This window comes from Heloderma suspectum, chromosome 7 (genome assembly GCF_057233095.1).
Source record: "Heloderma suspectum isolate Gila_16-S chromosome 7, 16-S_ref, whole genome shotgun sequence".
NCBI classification, from domain to species: domain Eukaryota; kingdom Metazoa; phylum Chordata; class Lepidosauria; order Squamata; family Helodermatidae; genus Heloderma; species Heloderma suspectum.
Window position 1 is genome coordinate 6,936,577 of NC_139464.1, and position 17,889 is coordinate 6,954,465.

At 41.6% G+C, this 17,889-nt stretch overlaps 1 protein-coding gene across 3 annotated transcripts in view; it reads right to left on the bottom strand.

The window, feature by feature from the left end:
• Positions 1-17,889, bottom strand: part of EXOC4 (exocyst complex component 4) — a 545,732-nt gene that overhangs the window by 463,788 nt on the left and 64,055 nt on the right. For all 3 annotated transcript variants that reach the window (XM_084809036.1, XM_084809035.1, XM_084809037.1), the window contains 2 exons: positions 17,038-17,281; positions 3,540-3,717 (listed from right to left, as the gene is read on the bottom strand). In XM_084809036.1, coding sequence (XP_084665162.1) covers positions 3,540-3,717; positions 17,038-17,281 — 422 coding nt within the window. The remainder of the gene's footprint in view (positions 1-3,539; positions 3,718-17,037; positions 17,282-17,889) is intronic.

Sequence of the window (17,889 nt, forward strand, 5' to 3'; positions counted from 1 at the left end):
GCAAAGAGAAGTAACTGAAAGGCTCTGTTCATTCCTAAGAGAGTTCAGCCATCTATACCTTCATCTCCCTTTCCCTTTCCCTAGTATCCCCCCCTCCATCTGTTATTCAGTTAAACCCTTTGTTATTTATTTTATTTGAATATATTCTAAGGTCCCTTCCACTACCTGAAACCCACCACTTAAAAATCCAAATAAATTGTTTCAAAAGTAAGACGGGTATTAGGTTGAGAATTTTCTCTTGCAACATACCATCTCTAAGCTGAAGGAACACATCCGTGAGGTAAAGCACATGGCATGCCACGTAGGCGTGATTACACTAATCTTGACAACTGCTTCTTCACCCATTTTCTGCCCACTACTCCCATCTGCTCACAAATGCATCAACACATCAATGTTTAGGAAAGATTCAGACACCCACAAAGCCAATCCCACCTGTCAGAACTATGTTTTATGGTACTCTCTTTCAAAAGTGTTAAGGTTGTCCTCAAATTATGAGTGCTCGAGATGAAGCTGCAAACAATTCAGTATTAGAATAACATCAAAAATAGTAAGTTGCTTTGCTCCCAGAAATGTTGTGCTATTATAAGCCCTTCTCTGGCCTCAGCACATGGCTCAATGGGATAGGGGGGGCGGGATCTATGGACAGCATTCATAACCACGATTCTGCAGTTGCGGTTATAATTCTTGGGGTTATTATCTGAATAGCTAGCTAGGATGACAAGAGAAATTCTAGGGTGCTTTTGACCAGGCGCTAAATACTTGGTCAACTGACCAGTCAATAATTGGTAAAATACTGTCAAGTCATACCCGGTACTGGAAACATTACTCTATCAAAAGAGAGAAATGTGCTAATTATAACAATTACAGTCTTCTAAATTACTCTAGAGCCCAGTCCCTCCCGCAATCTCTAAAAAGCACTGGGCCACACACATGGAGGCTTATTTTTCCTATCACAAATATGACGGATGCTAGGATGGCCTTGACTCCTGGGCCCTTGTCATGACAGCTTGTAGGAGTTTGTTTCATGCTTCCTCCTGAACCCCATTTCTGTTACTTGTATAGGACGCATGCATATGAATAACACTATCAATGTTTATGGCTACTTACAGAGTAACGTAAACAAAAGACAGGTCCCTGCCATGAAGAGCTTACAGTTTAAACAGTAGAGCAGCCTTCCCCAACCTGGAACCCTCCAGATGTGTTGGATTACAACCTTCATGCTGGCTCAGGGATGCTGGGAGGTGGGCGCCAGAAGAGGGAAGGCTGTCAAGCAGGTAGGGAGAGGCAAGGGAAACAAGGATGAAACCTGCAGAGATGGTGAGTAAGGGGCCCTCATTCCTGGCAATATTTGAACACCATCAAATAAGCAGACAGTTGACCAGCATCTCTGGTCCTACATAGAGACTGGTACTGCAAATGTAATGAGAGAAAGTCATACAGTGACAAGCAGCATCTGAGTTCTAGCCACTGCTAAATGCTGCTGAATTATTTTTTATCAATGCTATGTGATCTTTGTCATTCACAGGTCTGGAAAAAACCCTAGTGCCCAAGGTGTTGAGGTTTTGGTTACTGCATGATTAGATTATCCTTCCTCAAAAGCCTCCATCACTTGTTTTAACCATGCACCATCCTTCTCCTGCACATCACTTAAGACCTTCCAAAAAATATTCAAAATAATTCACAATTAATGCATGGAATTACAATTTATGTATGAGAGATTTCTATTCTCTTGGAGCAGAATTATTTCTGCTTCCATGTAAGAATCATTTTGCTTGTCTTCACCATGGTTTCCCTTAAGAAAAAATGTGCAATATGGAATTTTAACTTAAATGGCCTAACATCAGCCTCCCCCAACCTGGTACCCTCCAAATGTTTTGGACTTCAACTCTCATCAGCCCCAGCCATGGCCAATGGTCAGGAATGGTGGGAGTTGTAGTCCGAAATATCTGGAGGGCACCAAGTTGGGTGAGGCTGGCCTACATATTTAAATATACATTAAAATTCACATACCTGGGGACAAGGATCCAGCTTAGACTTCTCTGTAGCATGCAGATTTTCTACAGGGAGTTTCACCCTATGCTTGAGGGAACATTCAAACCCCCAAATCCAGGCAGAAGCGGCTGATGGCCAAGAAAAGCTTTACCAGTTGATTTGGATGAACGCATAAAGTAGGAGCCCACAATGACTTAAAAATTAAATGGATGTGGTTTACAGGAGGGAACTCACAATATCCAACTACCCAAGCTCCCATTATCAAACCCACTTTATAATTTGAGAGCTATTCACCAGCTGTTCATGTAAGGAACAGGAACAATGACACCAATACTGGATATTGCCCAGTGGGATATTTGGTTGTTTATCCCTTTGTTCTAGTTCAGCTATACAGTGATATTTAAGAGACTGGCCAGAACCATAGAGCAGCTCCACATGAAACATTAAGGGAAAGACCCCAAAATCAATTCTCTGCTGGAAATCCCAGCATGTATCTATCCAGCAGCTAAAACAGAAGCATGATGACAGGAAAGACAGGTGTCTTAAAGCTGTAGCATTTTCATAAGAGACAAGAGGCAGTCCCAACATCAAGTACAGGCAGGTTGAAATCTGCTGATGCATCATTTGACAACTTAGCAAGCACTCCCCTCTACCACTTCAGATTCTATTGGTACAAAGCAAAGGATGCTGCTGAGGGCATTAAAACCCTCAAGGCCTCAGTTAGTTTCGAACAAGCCAGAACTCTCCATATACTAAATGATGTTTCAGAAAGACACGCAAAAGATTTCATGCTCTGAATGCAAATCCATACAGCACTGTCCAGGACAGCTTTGTACACTTAAGACTCTGGAAAACCTGAAGGCAAAAGTATAACTTCTGCATTGGGCACATTTACACTGTTTGGTGAATGCAGGTCACACCATAGGAGGCAACAGAGAGCATGAATCCTCACAGAAGATGGCATACAATGCTCCCTTGACTCATACCAGACATACAGAGGATTCCACCCATAACAGGTCACCACATAAACTATATGTGACTCCTGTTACTCAGGTACCTTTTGAGAGATTCAGGTCACCCTGCCTGGTGGCTTACAATTGTATTTTCTCTACAATCTTTATATGTTTCACATATATTGTATTATTGTAGTTTGTTAGCACAGCATCTTAATTACAGTCCACACATTACATGTGCCACTGGGATGCATGAAAGGTAGTGACATTCCATTTCCTTGTCCTCAACCCAAAGCAGCCAAACCTGTGAAATGGGGATGGGAAGATTCACTATCCGATAGCGTCATGTCACAGCACAAGTATTCCTAAACATTTCTGGAAGGGGAGAAATCACCATAAGTATTCTATTTTGCATGGCATCTCAACCTCTACATCCTCACTGTTATCTAAAACCTAGTTAAACCCTACTGCTATACCTTGAACACTGGCTAAGAGCCAACTGCCCCAAATTACAGGCAGATCCCAGACTTCAAAAGCTTCTGCTAGGAAAAAAAAGACAGCACTGCAAACTGGATGTGTGTTTGAGTTATTTACCTGCAAGACATCCTGAATCTTCACCCACACATCTGCCATGTCATATAACTTGATGTCTCCATCATACTGACTGGAGGCAGAAGCGACAGTCTGTTGAAGATGCCCCAGGACAACAGCATGAGCAGCAGCGACAGCGTTGAATTTGTCAAAGAGAAGTTCCAGAAGCTCCAGAAGTAACCTAAAAATCATTTTGAGAGCGGGAGAAGTTTTCCATCACTTAATTCTGTATGCATTTCAAGGGTACTCAGTTAATAGAGCAGCATTACAATAGTCATCTCATGACCCCATGCAATGGACCTGGCCACTGACATGGATGGTGAGGAGCCAACTGAGTCAGGAAGAAAAATGAAATTGTAAGGTGAGAGAGAGATTCAGTGATGCATCTTTCTTTGGGTGTTCTATGTAAAGCTTGTGCGTATACACTCCATGACTGTGAAGCCCTGAGTACTACATGGTGCCAGCTGTATCAAAGCGCCTGACTACTTGCGATGGGGTCCGTTTATTTTGCAAAATACACATTTCCAGCTCCTGAACCACTATTTGAAAAACAGACACACAAGCATAGAAATTGGCCATCCATGACTAAGGATGTCAAAAAAACAAATCACACTGGGTTGCTTTAAATGGCCTATTTCCTCCTCTGCTGGCTTAGCTTCCATTGGAAGTCCTAAGAACCAACCTGAAGCAAAACAGGAAGTACTGTATATTACTACATTGCCCAGCTTCTGTTCTATGTCAAAATGTAAAGATTTCCAGAAATTTTTAAGACTAATATTTTCTACCTTTTCAGCACCCCGCTCCTGCTCACCAGAAAAAAACTGGAAATTTTGGGAAGAACTGAAAAGGATACAATGTTTATTTTCTGATCAGATGTACACTTCATTTGTTACTTTCAGAACATAGTACAAATCCTGTATAATTAGGCAGGTAAATGTTGTCTTTGGTATATTTCTGCGATGTTACAGTAAAAACGCTTTCGTTTCATTCATATACCCAATGCTAGACATGGAGCAGCAAGATGCTGCACCCAAACGTACCAAAGCATAACTTAAAGTACTGTATGAAGGAACATGATGGATCAAGTTTGCTGAAGCCCTTGGTTTGGTCAGTGCCTGGATGAACTCTATGTACACAGCCTTGAATTCCATGGGAAAAAGGCAAGATATAAATTAATATCTTAGGTTTTGCCCACTGGGAAAATTGGGAGTGGGGGAAGAGCTGAATATAGAAACCATCTTAACTTGGAAATAGTCTCCTCTTCATTTATTTATGTATTATTACATTTATATCCCACCTTTTTTCCTCTTGCAAAGAACTCAAGGTGGCTTACATGGTCCTCCTCCTCTCCATTTTATCCTCATAACAACCCTGTGAGGTTAGGCTGAGAGTCAATGACTGGCCCAAAGTCACCCAGTGAGTTTCATGGCCAAGCAGGGACTAGAACCTGGATCTCCCAAGTCCCAGTCTAACACTCTAACCATAACACCACACTGGCTCTCCATAATGTCAACATTACCCAGAAACAGAAGACGCAATAAAAAAACACTGCAATCTCTTTTTAACAGAAGTGAGCAGAGTATAAAATACACATTATGTCAAATAATTATACACTCCTGAAAGCTCTAGCATCATGAAAGCTCTTTTTCTCTATTCAATCTTTTGAAAGATCGATTCATTTATATTTACGTGGACCTGAAGAACTGAAGGTCTGCATGAACTGAAATGTCCTTCTCTACTCTTTCACATGTTTGTATATTTCCAAGAATAGATCAGTTTCTTTCACACAGTGCAGAAGATGGAGGAATCTGAAGCAGGCAAGAAGAGCTGAGAATTATACAGGTTTATAGTATATGGTAACTGTACCTCACTGAAACAGTAGATCAGCCTTTCCAAACCTGGTGCCCTTCAGGTGTGTTGAACTACAACTCCCATAATTCCCAAGTAGTTGTATTCCAACACATCTGGACAGCAAAAGTCGGGGAAGGGTGAAGTACATTGTTGTATATACTGTAATTATTAGAAAGCATTTTGAGGGAGTGAAGGGCAGCTAACAATACTTTAGAAACTTGTCTTAAGAAGCATTCCACTCATCATTCTAAAAGAGAAAGTAGTTAATAAGAGTAGCATTAATGCCTGTTTGGATTTTCTTTTATGATATGAATTTTAAATATGAATTCTGATGTTTATAACATCAATTTGATGTTTATAATTATGTGTTTTTAAGACTGTGCACATGTTGATCTCATTTGAAGTTTAATGCAATAAATTAAAATAAAAACTGAGTTTTCTGTTTCTCCCCAAACTTCCCATTGTTCCACTAGAAAAAGGCCTCACAAAAGAAAGACCACCACCCCGCCATTTTTCTGGGCCTTCATATCGCTAGATGTATACACAATGTAATGTTCTTTCATTCTGTCTGAAGAACTCTTGCAAACCTCAAAAACATGAGAAAGTCAAATGCAACAGATGCTATGCTTTATATTTAATGAGAGAGTCAACATTTGAAAGTACATAATGCTCTTTCATTAGAATTGAAGAAACCCTATTTGTATTCTAATGTAGCATCTCCTATACAACATTTGGAGAAAGGGCTTAAAATCAGACATGCAAAACCAGAAACCTGAAGTCTCAAGGCTCATCAGCCATACCAATTACCAAGATTTTACTATTATACGTCAGGTGTTTATTGCTATATCCTCACCAAAATGTCTCTCTCATTAGTTGTCCCTATGCCTTTTTAAGAACCCAATTATTGTAATTAACGTACCATGGCAAAATCTATCACTGTTTTTGGTCAGGCAGCAACTTGCCACACTGGAAATTTACCATTACTTAGAAAACAGAAAAATTTCCAACATCTATGGCTGTTTACCTCATTAAACAGACAGATGCAAGCTTACATCAGTAGTTTTGACATCAATGGGATGCCAGACACCTAGAGAATAACTGTGTGTCAATATTATTGTGGCTAATCATGTATACAGCAAAGTGTGTGAATGAAGATGAACTCCATCCTGGAGGAGTCCATATAAATATTTCAGTGTACTGATGGCAAGAGCTTCATAGTTAACATAGTGCCTTGTTTCTATTGACTGCAATGATCCCATAAGCCAACTTGAGTACTCTAAACCATAATTTTTATTTGGAGGGAAGTGGTCTAAATGTTGTTTTAATTTAAGTAACAAACTGTGCTTGTTTGTTCTACTACCTTGTAGAACACAGTTTCTGAATGCATGTTGTGTGGACACTCACCAACATGGTGGCGCTATGGAGCACACTATTCTTGCATAGCTCTATGACATTATGAATCCCTATAGCAAAAACAGAAACCTAGGAATGGCTGCCATATCATAACTGTTCAGCACATCTGAAGCCTGAGAGTCACAAGCCCCTTACTAGCATAGGCTTATCAGTACCGTGGTCCTGCACTACCTGCCTGCCTCCTCCTCCTCCGTCTGTTCTGTGAACTTGCTGATCTTGCTTGTACTTTTGGCCAGCTGAATTCCAAAAGGCAATTAAATCAGCTATTTCAATTCACTTTCTGCCTGCAATAGCCCCTTAGTGTCACATTAGGCCTTTATTACATTTGCAAGTAAGTCAGCTGCCCTTGCCACAGCCAGTGTTGTCAGAGAAGGCAGCATAAGCCTTGGGCCACACAGATGGCTGTTTCAGGGCAACGAGAACCCTCTGGTTTTACATTCCAAGGCCTACAAGAGCTGCCATGTATTCATGCCAAGGTTTTCAAGAACTACCTTGCCAATGCAGATTGGCTGGGTAGTCTTGGAATCTTTCACAAGAAACAGGCAAATTCCCTTAGATATCATAATGGTGGTTGTGAGGTCGGCATTTATTACTCTAAATCCTGGAGCTCTGAACAACTGCTATTTTTTTAATTTCTCTCTTTATTCTTGATGTTATTTATTGGTACAATTTTAGAACTTGGCAGGCTCATTCATCCTCAAAGCCACACACTCTATGAGACAGGTCACTAATCATATCTTTTTGGAGTTTTTAATGGGTAAAGATGGAAATATAAACAATGAGAAATGCCAGGGCCCAAGAATGCTAGCGAGCCACAGGTTGAGGTGTTGGATTGGGATCATGGCAACCCAGATATCCCAGAGAGGTTACTGGGTGGCCCAGGCAGGTCACTCGTAACAGCAAGAGGTGTGTGTGTATGCACATGTGCATGTCCACATACATGCGAGTGAGGGTGAGGACAGACACTCAAAGCCACCCAGCAGATTTCATGGATGACCAGGGATTTAAACACAGTTTCTACCCCTGATCCTTTATAACCAAATCCAACACTCCATCAAAAAGCATACACACAGACTTAACTTTAGGGCACGGGTACAGAATCTCAAGCCAGGGGGCCAAATCCAGCCCTCTGATGGTCCAATCTGGCCTTTCAGGGTTAAGCTTGGGGAAAACCCTCAAATTGGGTCTAGAGACAGGAATTATTCTGTGTTGTCAGGAAGAAGTAGATGGGAAGTTAAGTGATGGGGCACTTCACACACTTATTTGAAATACCTCTCCACACACTTGGCTACAAGTCTCCACCACTACTGTCCATCCCCACCCACAAGGTATTTAAACGTAACGTATTATGTCTTTTTTCACTGGCATAATTGCAAGCCTCATCCTACTATGGCATGAGCTGAATAGTAGTTCTCAAGTGACACTCTGTTACAGTAATGATCTTGGTCAAATATCCTGCTTCCCCCTCAATCTAAAAAAGCTCCCTTTATCCAACACTCTTCAGAGAGAACCACCCCTAAATCCTCTCAGCATCCTTGCAGCTCTTTTTTTGTGGTGGTTGTTGTTTATTCGTTCAGTCGCTTCCGACTCTTCATGATTTCATGGACCAGCCCACACCAGAGCTTTCTGTCGGCCGTTGCCACCCCCAGCTCCCCCAAGGTCGAGTCTGTCACCTCCAGAATATCATCCATCCATCTTGCCCTTGGTCGGCCCCTCTTCCTTTGGCCTTCCACTTTCCCTAGCATCAGCATCTTCTCCAGGATATCCTGTCTTCTCATGATGTGGCCAAAGTACTTCAGTTTTGCCTTTAATATAATTCAAGTGAGCAGTCTGGCTATATTTCCTGGCGTATGGACTGGTTTGATCTTCTTGCAGTCCAAGGCACTCTCAGAATTTTCCTCCAACACCACAGTTCAAAAGCATCTATCTTCCTTCACTCAGCCTTCCTTACGGTCCAGCTCTCGCAGCCATAGGTTACTACGGGGAATACCATTGCTTGAACTATGCGAACCTTTGTTGTCAGTGTGATATCTCTGCTCTTCACTATTTTATCAAGATTTGTCATCGCTCTCCTCCCAAGAAGTAAATGTCTTCTGATCTCCTGGCCGCAGTCAGCGTCTGCAGTAATCTTTGTGCCTAGAAATACAAAGTCTGTCACTGCCTCCACGTTTTCTCCCTCTATTTGCCAGTTATCAATCAAGCTGGTTGCTATAATCTTGGGTTTTTTGAGGTTTAACTGCAACCCAGCTTTTGCACTTTCTTCTTTCACCTTCATCAGAAGGTTCCTCAGCTCCTCCTCACTTTCAGCCATCAAAATGGTGTCATCTGCATATCTGAGATTGTTAATGTTTCTTCCAGTGATTTTAACTCCAGCCTTGGCTTCATCAAGCCCAGCACATCGCATGATGTGTTCTGCGTACAGGTTGAATAGGTAGGGTGAGAGTATACAACCCTGCCGTACTCCTTTCCCAATCTTAAGCCAGTCCATTGTTCTGTGGTCTGTTCTTACCGTTGCTACTTGGTCGTTACACAGATTCCTCAGGAGTCAGATAAGATGATTTGGTATCCCCATTTCTCTGGTTGTACTGATCCATTTAGTTTTCATGGCAAGAATACTGGGGTGGGTTGCCGTTACCTTCCCCAGAGATCGTATTTAGTCTGACCTCTCTGCCATGACCTTCCCGTCTTGGGTGTCCCTTCATGGTTTAGCTCATGGCGTCATTGAGGTGCTCAAGCTCCAGCACCACAACAAGGTAATGATCTCCTTTGCTGAAGCTTTTTTGTGGACCTTTTCTAAAATTTGGAGACAAGAAGACCAAAAACCTAGCTGGAGTACAGAGAGGAACCAAACACTGCTGTAAAAAGGAATATTTTTTCTCTCTTTTGCCTACATGATGACACTTGTTTTGTTCTTTTAAGGACAAGCAACCTCCACAAAGCATCCATCTACACTGACAAAGGTCCACTTGGGCAGTTTAACAGTCCAAGTTCACAGCATCACCACAAAAACACAGTAAATATTCAACAGAAAGTGACACAAATCCTGAGGCTGCTCCTCATGCTTGGGCAATAAATGGACATAATGTGATGCAATATGACTGCTTATACTTGAACGAGGTCACCAATGGCAATTCCCGCACTTTACAATCATCAACATGCTTTTCTGGATCAGGCTAACCTTCCTCAACATGAACTGGAGAGGGCATAGAACTCAAATTGACAAAGTAACCAAAAGCTGGCATCAGTTGCAAAGAATTTGATCAGTGCACCGGGATGATGGTTACCGTTTGAGCATAGACTGGAGCTGAACTCCAGGTTTAAAAGGATAATCCTTTGTGAAGTAAACTCAGATCCATCTATATCGCATTTTCCAGGGCAGAGGAGATCGGCATCCGATACACCTCGAACCACTTCAAATCTACACATGCTTATGACTTCACCCTGCCTATTCTGGATGCAACAAACTGCATTACATGGACCACAGCGAGGACTGCTTCACACTGCACTTTTATTTAGTTTTATACCCCAGATTTGTTAACAGTGCAGCTGAAAGTGTGAATATATACATTCTCCTAACATGTCTGCAGAGCCTCCCTATGAAATTTACATCCTGTAAGTGAACATACAATACAGAGATTACAAAAAACTGCTTTAACATTAATTTTGCAAACTAGATCTTTTAGTACTGAGAAATATTTTTATACTTTTGATTTTTCTTTCTAACATTTAATTGTCATTGTATGCGTTTGGTACTTTCCCTAAGATATACCAAGTTCCTGGAATAGAACTTCAAACCTGTGTTCATTAGTAGTTAAACATAAAACCTTTACCTTTTCTTTTAAGAGCATTTTGTAATAACTTAAAGAGTTTGCTTTGTCTTACTATTGTATGTTTAAAGACACATAGGGCACAATCCAGTCAAAGTTAAGCATTAAAGTTCTACTGATTTAAATGGGAGAGATTTAAACACATGCTTAATTTTCAACAGATTTTTTTAAAAAATGTTAAGCACATTCTGAACGAGCAACTAGTGTACACATAGGTATACTGCCTCTGATACTGGAGATAGCATACAGACATCAGAACTAGTAGCCACTGATAGCCTTATCCTCCATGAATTTGTCTAATTCCCTTTTAATCAGAATGTATTTATTTGAAGTGCTTATGTGCTGCCTTTCGTACAAACACTCCCAAGGCAGTTTACAAAAGATAATTAGCTTCATACAGAAGCGGGAACATTATGTTTGAAACAATTTACAGTTACACTTGCGATGAATCCAGGCAAGGCTCCCTATCATCTTTCTTTTAGCCATCTGCCTCTGAATCATTCTGCTGTGCCAATCCACCAAAGTTGTTCCTGGGACATGTGCATTCCAACACCCTGGCTCTTTACTTTAGCTTAAAGCTATGCAATATTTCCCCAAGAAAATATGAGCCAACAAGGAAGTCCATATGGCTGAAATATGTTTGAAAAGTCAAAATTAATCTTATGGCTAGTGATGATTGTTTTTATACTTGTCATTTGTTGTTGTTGTTGTTCAGTCGTTCAGTCGTGTCCGACTCTTCGTGACCCCATGGACCATAGCACGCCAGGCCTTCCTGTCCTGCGCTCTCTCCCGGAGCGTGCTCAAGTTCATATTCATTGCATATACTTGTCATTAATGAATGTCTATTATTGTGAATTATTATTTCGGGATGAGAGAACATGAAATGTTAGAGTTCGCTGAGGTTCCCTGAATTCTTCCTCAGAGCTTGCTTTGCCTCTTTTTTTGTTCCCGAATGCTAGCAACTTTTGTTTTGATCATGAAAAATGTACTTTTTCGATTAGAAAGAATACTCATTTTTAAAAGTGCACAATTTTTCGCAATTGTAAAAACATCTATTTTCCATGATCAAAAATGGGGGGATGCATATTCGCGCAAGTGCACACAAATGTGCAGTTTCAAGAGCAAATGCACGTTCAGCAAATAGCAAAAAAATCCCAAGAAATGAGTTCCTGCTTGTGTTTGCGTTCGGGATTGCAAACAGGATGTGCTTGCATGATTTGTGAACAGGAACAAAATTCTCGCATATCTCTATTATTTTTATTGTAATTATAATTGAGTAACAGCTGGATTTTATATTTTCAAAAATTGGGGACAAATTGTCGCTTCTTTTTCCCAGCAACACTTGGGAGCATCCCAGGTGCAACTAGAAATCATCTTTGTACCTGGTAGCACCTGGTAGCATCTTAAGCCCATAACCAAATGCAGACTCCATGGCCTGGACATCAGACATGTCTCCCTCCTACCACCACCACCTTTTTGGCTTTCTTTACCATCTTGCCTGATAAAGAGTTCTGGAGAACTCAAAAACAATCCAGTCAGCTTCTCCTGGAGAGGGGGAGCTGACCACACTACAGGTCTTGGCAGCCTACATAAGGCTTCAAGTTGGCTTTAGTTCCCTGCTAAGTCAACATCCTGTTATTGTTCTAGCAGGAGAGAGTTCCAGCCAGCGGGACCAACTTGGAGCTATCCAAGGTCCTGTTTTTTTCCTGCCTTACTTGACTGCTATCAGATACTACCAGCTTACCCGGCGAGCCTCAAAGAACCACAGAATGGAACATGCTGAAAATCACAGTGCAGTTGGCTCATATGAAAGCAGGTAGTCCTTCAGGTATCCTGGTCCCAAACTATTTAGGACTTTAAAGACCAGTGCCAACATGTTGATCTCGGCCAAGAAACATATGTGGAGACAACAAAAATGGTACAATAAAGGTGTTACGTAATTGCAGATCAGACTCCTGTCAGCAAGCTGGCAGCAACAATCTGTAGCAGCTGAAGTTTCCAGATGCTTTTCACAGGCAGCTCTAGGTAGAGTGCATTACTGGACTTCAATCTAGATGTAACAAAGACATAACTGTGGCAAGGTTTGCCTTCTTCTGGGAAGGCCATAGACACACTAGCCTAAACTGGGCAAAAGCACTACTTGCCACCCTATATACCCAGAAGCAAGGCCAGGTCCAAGTGAACTCCCAAGCCACACCTCTGCACCAGTAATTGGTACAGTGACCACACCTCAGCGATAGAACACATGCTTTTCATGCAAAACGTCTGAGGTTTAATCCCCAGCATCTCCAGACAGGGCTGGAAAAACTTCCTGAAACAATGGCAAGCCACTGCCAGTCAATATTGACAATACTGGACTGGATAGACCAATGATTCAGGATAAGGCAGCTTCCTATGTTCCTTCCAGTGGTGGAACACTGTCTAGAACAGACTGAGAACTTCTTTCCAGATTAGTAGTTCTACCCACAAATACTACCTCTATTATACCTGATTTTGTTAGCCTACATTCTGTCCTTCACTCATTTGAGATAACTGTTAAAAACTAGGACAGTTCTCCAATGGTTCATAATCTCTTCCCATTACTCATGTCCTCAAGTGGTGATTTCTGCATGCCCTTACACTGGCCATTGCCACATCCTTCTTCATATTACAGTTACCTCTTACATTCTACCATAAGGCTGGTGGAACATTTGGCTCTAAGCAGCGTGAATTGCACTGTTCCTACTTCATCATTACAGTTGCTGATAGGAACCATTCATTGCATTTTCTTCTTATCATCACAAGTTCGGAGCTAGAAAGTACTGACTTAAACTGAGCCAGAATTGTTCACAAGTGACTTTATGCAAAGCCTCACCATTATTTGTAAAGAAACTTCAGATTGGGCTGATAGAGAAACAAAGGTATGCAATTGATTTCTGACTGCGTGAACTTTATAAACTACTGCCCCTTCACACTGCAAGCAAATAAAATGGGACACTGGCCTCATAAAATGGTTTTAAGACCTACTAATGAGAAATATGAAAATCAGTGCTGAAATGACTTCCTGAAAACCCTAAGTAACATAAACAATGTAGAACTGCTGGGACTGGACTTTGGAGTGCCAGCCACAGAATAAGAGAATGGGCAGTATCCAGTTGAGCCACAACACAAAGATCCTCTGCACATATGCCCCACCACTATATGAAATTGAAGCAAATCAGATAAACAGAAATCTACATTCACCTACTAGAATCTCATGCTGCAGCATGGGAGAAACCCTCCCTCCCATGGTATAACCTGGCCTTCTCCAACCTGATGTCCTCCAGAGGTGCTGGGACTGGAACTCCTATAATTCCCAGCCAGCATGGCCAATGGGAAGTTGCAGTTCAGCACATCTGGAGGGGGGCCAAGTTGGAAAAGGTTGGTGTAACCCCTTGCACTGCCAGGGGCATCCATTAAAGGCATTTTTCTTGCTAGTCTCCATGCAGGCACTATACTGTTACAACAGGAAAAGATGTGAACCCTTAAGAGCCCTGGTTATATGTCAGGAAGGCAAACCGTCATTCTTCAAAACACAGCCCTCTCATGAAAACAAGGGTGATCTTCTTTAGGGGGCTTCCAAACAGGTTGCTGGGGTATCAAAAGGGCACTAACCATGCTGAAATGGCACTGCTGAGTTTGCTTCAGTTGAAAGGAGACTTGCTGCTAACAAGCTGCCTGGGTTTTAGCTCAGCAAGGTGATAAGACCCCTTTGGGACTCTCACCTTTTATTAGTCATTTTATTGGGCTGCAATAATATGTTTATGTTTTTAAGTACAGTAGCCAGACAGACAATGTGCTCACTGACTGTAAAATACCCAGAGCCGTTAGGTAGGATGCTGGGGCTCAGATGAGCTAAAACCCAAACCTTGCCAAGTCTTGAGGTCATAAGGCACTAGGGCCAAAACCCCAAAAACCTTATTAGAAATTTAAGCAGTCTTGTCAGAAGTTCACCCTGCTCAAGTTTTAACTCCATGATTTTATAACATTAACATACTGAATTTAGCTTTTATTGGGGAAACAGGAAACCCGTGGTGTTAACTTGATTCAACTGACATTTGGTTCCAAGAGTGATTACCCTGCTTCTCTTGGAGGCTGTAATGCTCGCCTAGAGATCTCTTGGCTCACAAACCTTACCTCTTCCCTACAACACCTTCCATCAGGAACAGAACTCCTTGCCAGTGCATGATCTTTTCATATAAGAATTTAATGTTTTTATATCTTTTAATCAGCTCTGTCCCTTCCATACTCCTAGCCTACCTACATAACACTTCTGAAGGTCAGCTGGCAGGCTCACATGAGGTTCCTGTAGCTCAGCTACTCACATAACTACATCACAGTTGCTTTTCCTTAACTATTCGTAAGGACAGGGAAAACATTATTGAATAGTGTGATTGCTAACTTGTGTTTGAGCACAAATAAGGTATAAATATATTTGGCCCTCCTTTGTACTGATTGGGGGGCAACGGAATAATGCCCCATTTATCATTTCTTGCTCTAGTAGGAAGCTGATCTATTATTATTACTATTATTATTACTACTATTATTATTTTAAGCTTTTTTATCTAGTCATGTTATCAATAAGTTTTTTCTAGTAAGAAGTTAACACACACACGATATTTCTTGTTGTTGAAAGTTCAGAACATCATTTCTGAACTCTGTGTCCTCACACACTTCCCTATATTGTCTAGGAAACATTTATGTTAGGGCTATGGCACTCATCACAGCTATCTCTTCCAGCCAAAGCAACAGCCACACTGATACAACCATGATACATCTTCTGCTCCAGGAAAGAGCAACATTGCAGCAGCTGGAAGGGAAGAATGGCAGATGGAGGACATGGGGAGGGGAGAGTAAGGCACATTTTTTAAAAATGTATTTGAAAGGCTCTTGGCTAGCTTTGAATCATTTACAAAAGCCAGGCCTTCTGAAGGATGGATAAACATCCAGAGTCAGATTCCTTCTCTTCTAGATCCAGAATTGTCAAAATGTGAGATGGGGAGCCAATGACAGCTGGTATAAAAGGTAGAGACCCTTCATGACATTCTATCAAGCTGCAGCAGAAGGAGATGAGAAGAAGAGCCATTCCATCAGCTCTGCTGAAAGATCGGCTCCACTGGGCTCCTCCTCTCCCTGTTTCTATTCCAGCTGGAATAAGAACTACTATTAACTATTTCTACCCATTTGCTTTTTCCCCTCTTCCCTCCCCTCTCCATCCCTTTCCCTTTTTAAGATGTATCTTTTAGATTGTGAGACGGCAGGAAGGAACTATCCTGTTTTATTGATTTATTTAAGTTGCTCTGAGAGCCTTTTCAGCTGAAGAGCTGCATAAAAAAGTTTTAAATAAACAAACAGGATACCTTCTTTTGCATTTTTGTTAAATTTGGAGAGACCTGACAACTCTTTCTCCTGAGTTTGTAAGCCTCAAATAGGCAAATGTCTGCAAACTGCCCCTCTGCATTGATACATGCCTTGACAATGAGCAAGACAGACAGCAGCATAGGCCCTTAAAAGTACCATCCTTGGCACCAGAAGAAGCATTTCTTGGAATTAATCGAGACAGCCCACATTTCAGTGTCAACAGCTTCAGGTTGCCCGTTAGCTCAGACCGTCAGCTCTGCTTCACTCACATTTTCCATCTGGAAAGACTTCTCTACAACCTACTAGTCACCTATTCTTGAAAAAAAGAAACTGGACTCTGAGGCACTCTGAGAAATTATACGCATGCCACAATGTTACAGGGAATTTGTACTGAAGTATGTAATTAACATGATGCGCATATCATTTCCATGAACGTGGCAGATGCCAAACTACCATTAATGGCTATGTGGCATTAGCATATAATATATTTGTATTCTGAAATTGTTACCCTTGAATGTGAAAACTGATGAGTCGAAAAGCAAAATGAAATTTAGCCTTTTTGCTTTCAATCATATATTATTTATGCCACTACTTCTTCAAATATTTCTCCTGCAATCTTGAGAGTTAGGTACATTTTCTGTTTGCGGCATCCTCTGCTAAGATCAATTGAGAGTAAGGTAAAGGTGCAATCCATATGCCAACCCTAAGATCAAGAGGCATTCTTCACACCTACTCTGTAGTGATGAAGTCCAGTGATTCATATTAACCTTGACCTGAAAATATTCAGCTAGGTAGCAGAGCTTTAAAAGGACAACAGGGAGAGCTGTCGTTTCTACAGGATGCCATGCAATGCTCAGCAGCATAGATCATGGTGGCCAGGATTACAACTGGAACAGATACACAAAATGGTGGTGTGGACTAAAATTTCTGTGTCAAAGAAAAGGCATAGTAATGTTCTTGCAGACTGAAAGTTCCTATTTCTGTCAGGAATGCTATATTCTTTGAGGCATTATTAAAAGCAGTGCTCTTACCGAGGCTGGTTTTCCTGGACTATGTTCTCTCCCCTCTGGTAGCCACTGTCTGCCACCTGAGTGGTAGATCTCTTAACGATTTGCTTCAGTTCCTGCTCCAGACGATCTTGAATGGCCTTCACTGTCTCTGGAATCTTCCTCAGCTTGGCGAGGCCTTTGATGAGGATACCCATAAAGATAGAGCTGTTTTCCTCAGGATCCAGATCTAAATTATCCTGGATTTCCATCAAGCTGATATCTCTCCCTGGAACATAAAAATAAAGTGGTGCTTTAGGTATGCCCAAGGACTTGGATGTGACCAGTGGGTTTTTGCTTTGTTTTGTTTTTACTTTTCTTCTTTGAATAGCAGGCCCCTATGCCATGTCACAATCTGCTCAGTTTCAAAGTGGACTGTGCTTTGAGAAACCCAAGGGCAAAGACATCAAGTGTTCATGGAACAAGATCCACTGTTCTCTGGATCCTGACAGTGGACATAAGAAGCTGCCTTATACCGAGTCAGACCATTGGTCCATCTATCCCAGTGTTGTCGACACTGACTGGCAGCAACTCTCCAGGGTTCCAGTCAGGATTCCTTCCTCGCCCTACCTGGAGATGCCAGGGATTGAACCCGGGACCTTCTGCATGAAAAGCATCAGTTCTACCACTGTGCAAGGAAGGCTACAACCCTTCCTTGCACAGCACTGGAATTGTCCTACTCACACAGCTATTTATGGCCCATTGGAGATTTAATGGTAGTGTAGGATCCTAGATACAACCAACAGACTAGGTTTTCATATTCCTGACTCAATATATGCCGATCCAGGACAAAAATCACAGTTCTGCTAACTTCTCAGCACAAACAAAACAAAACTT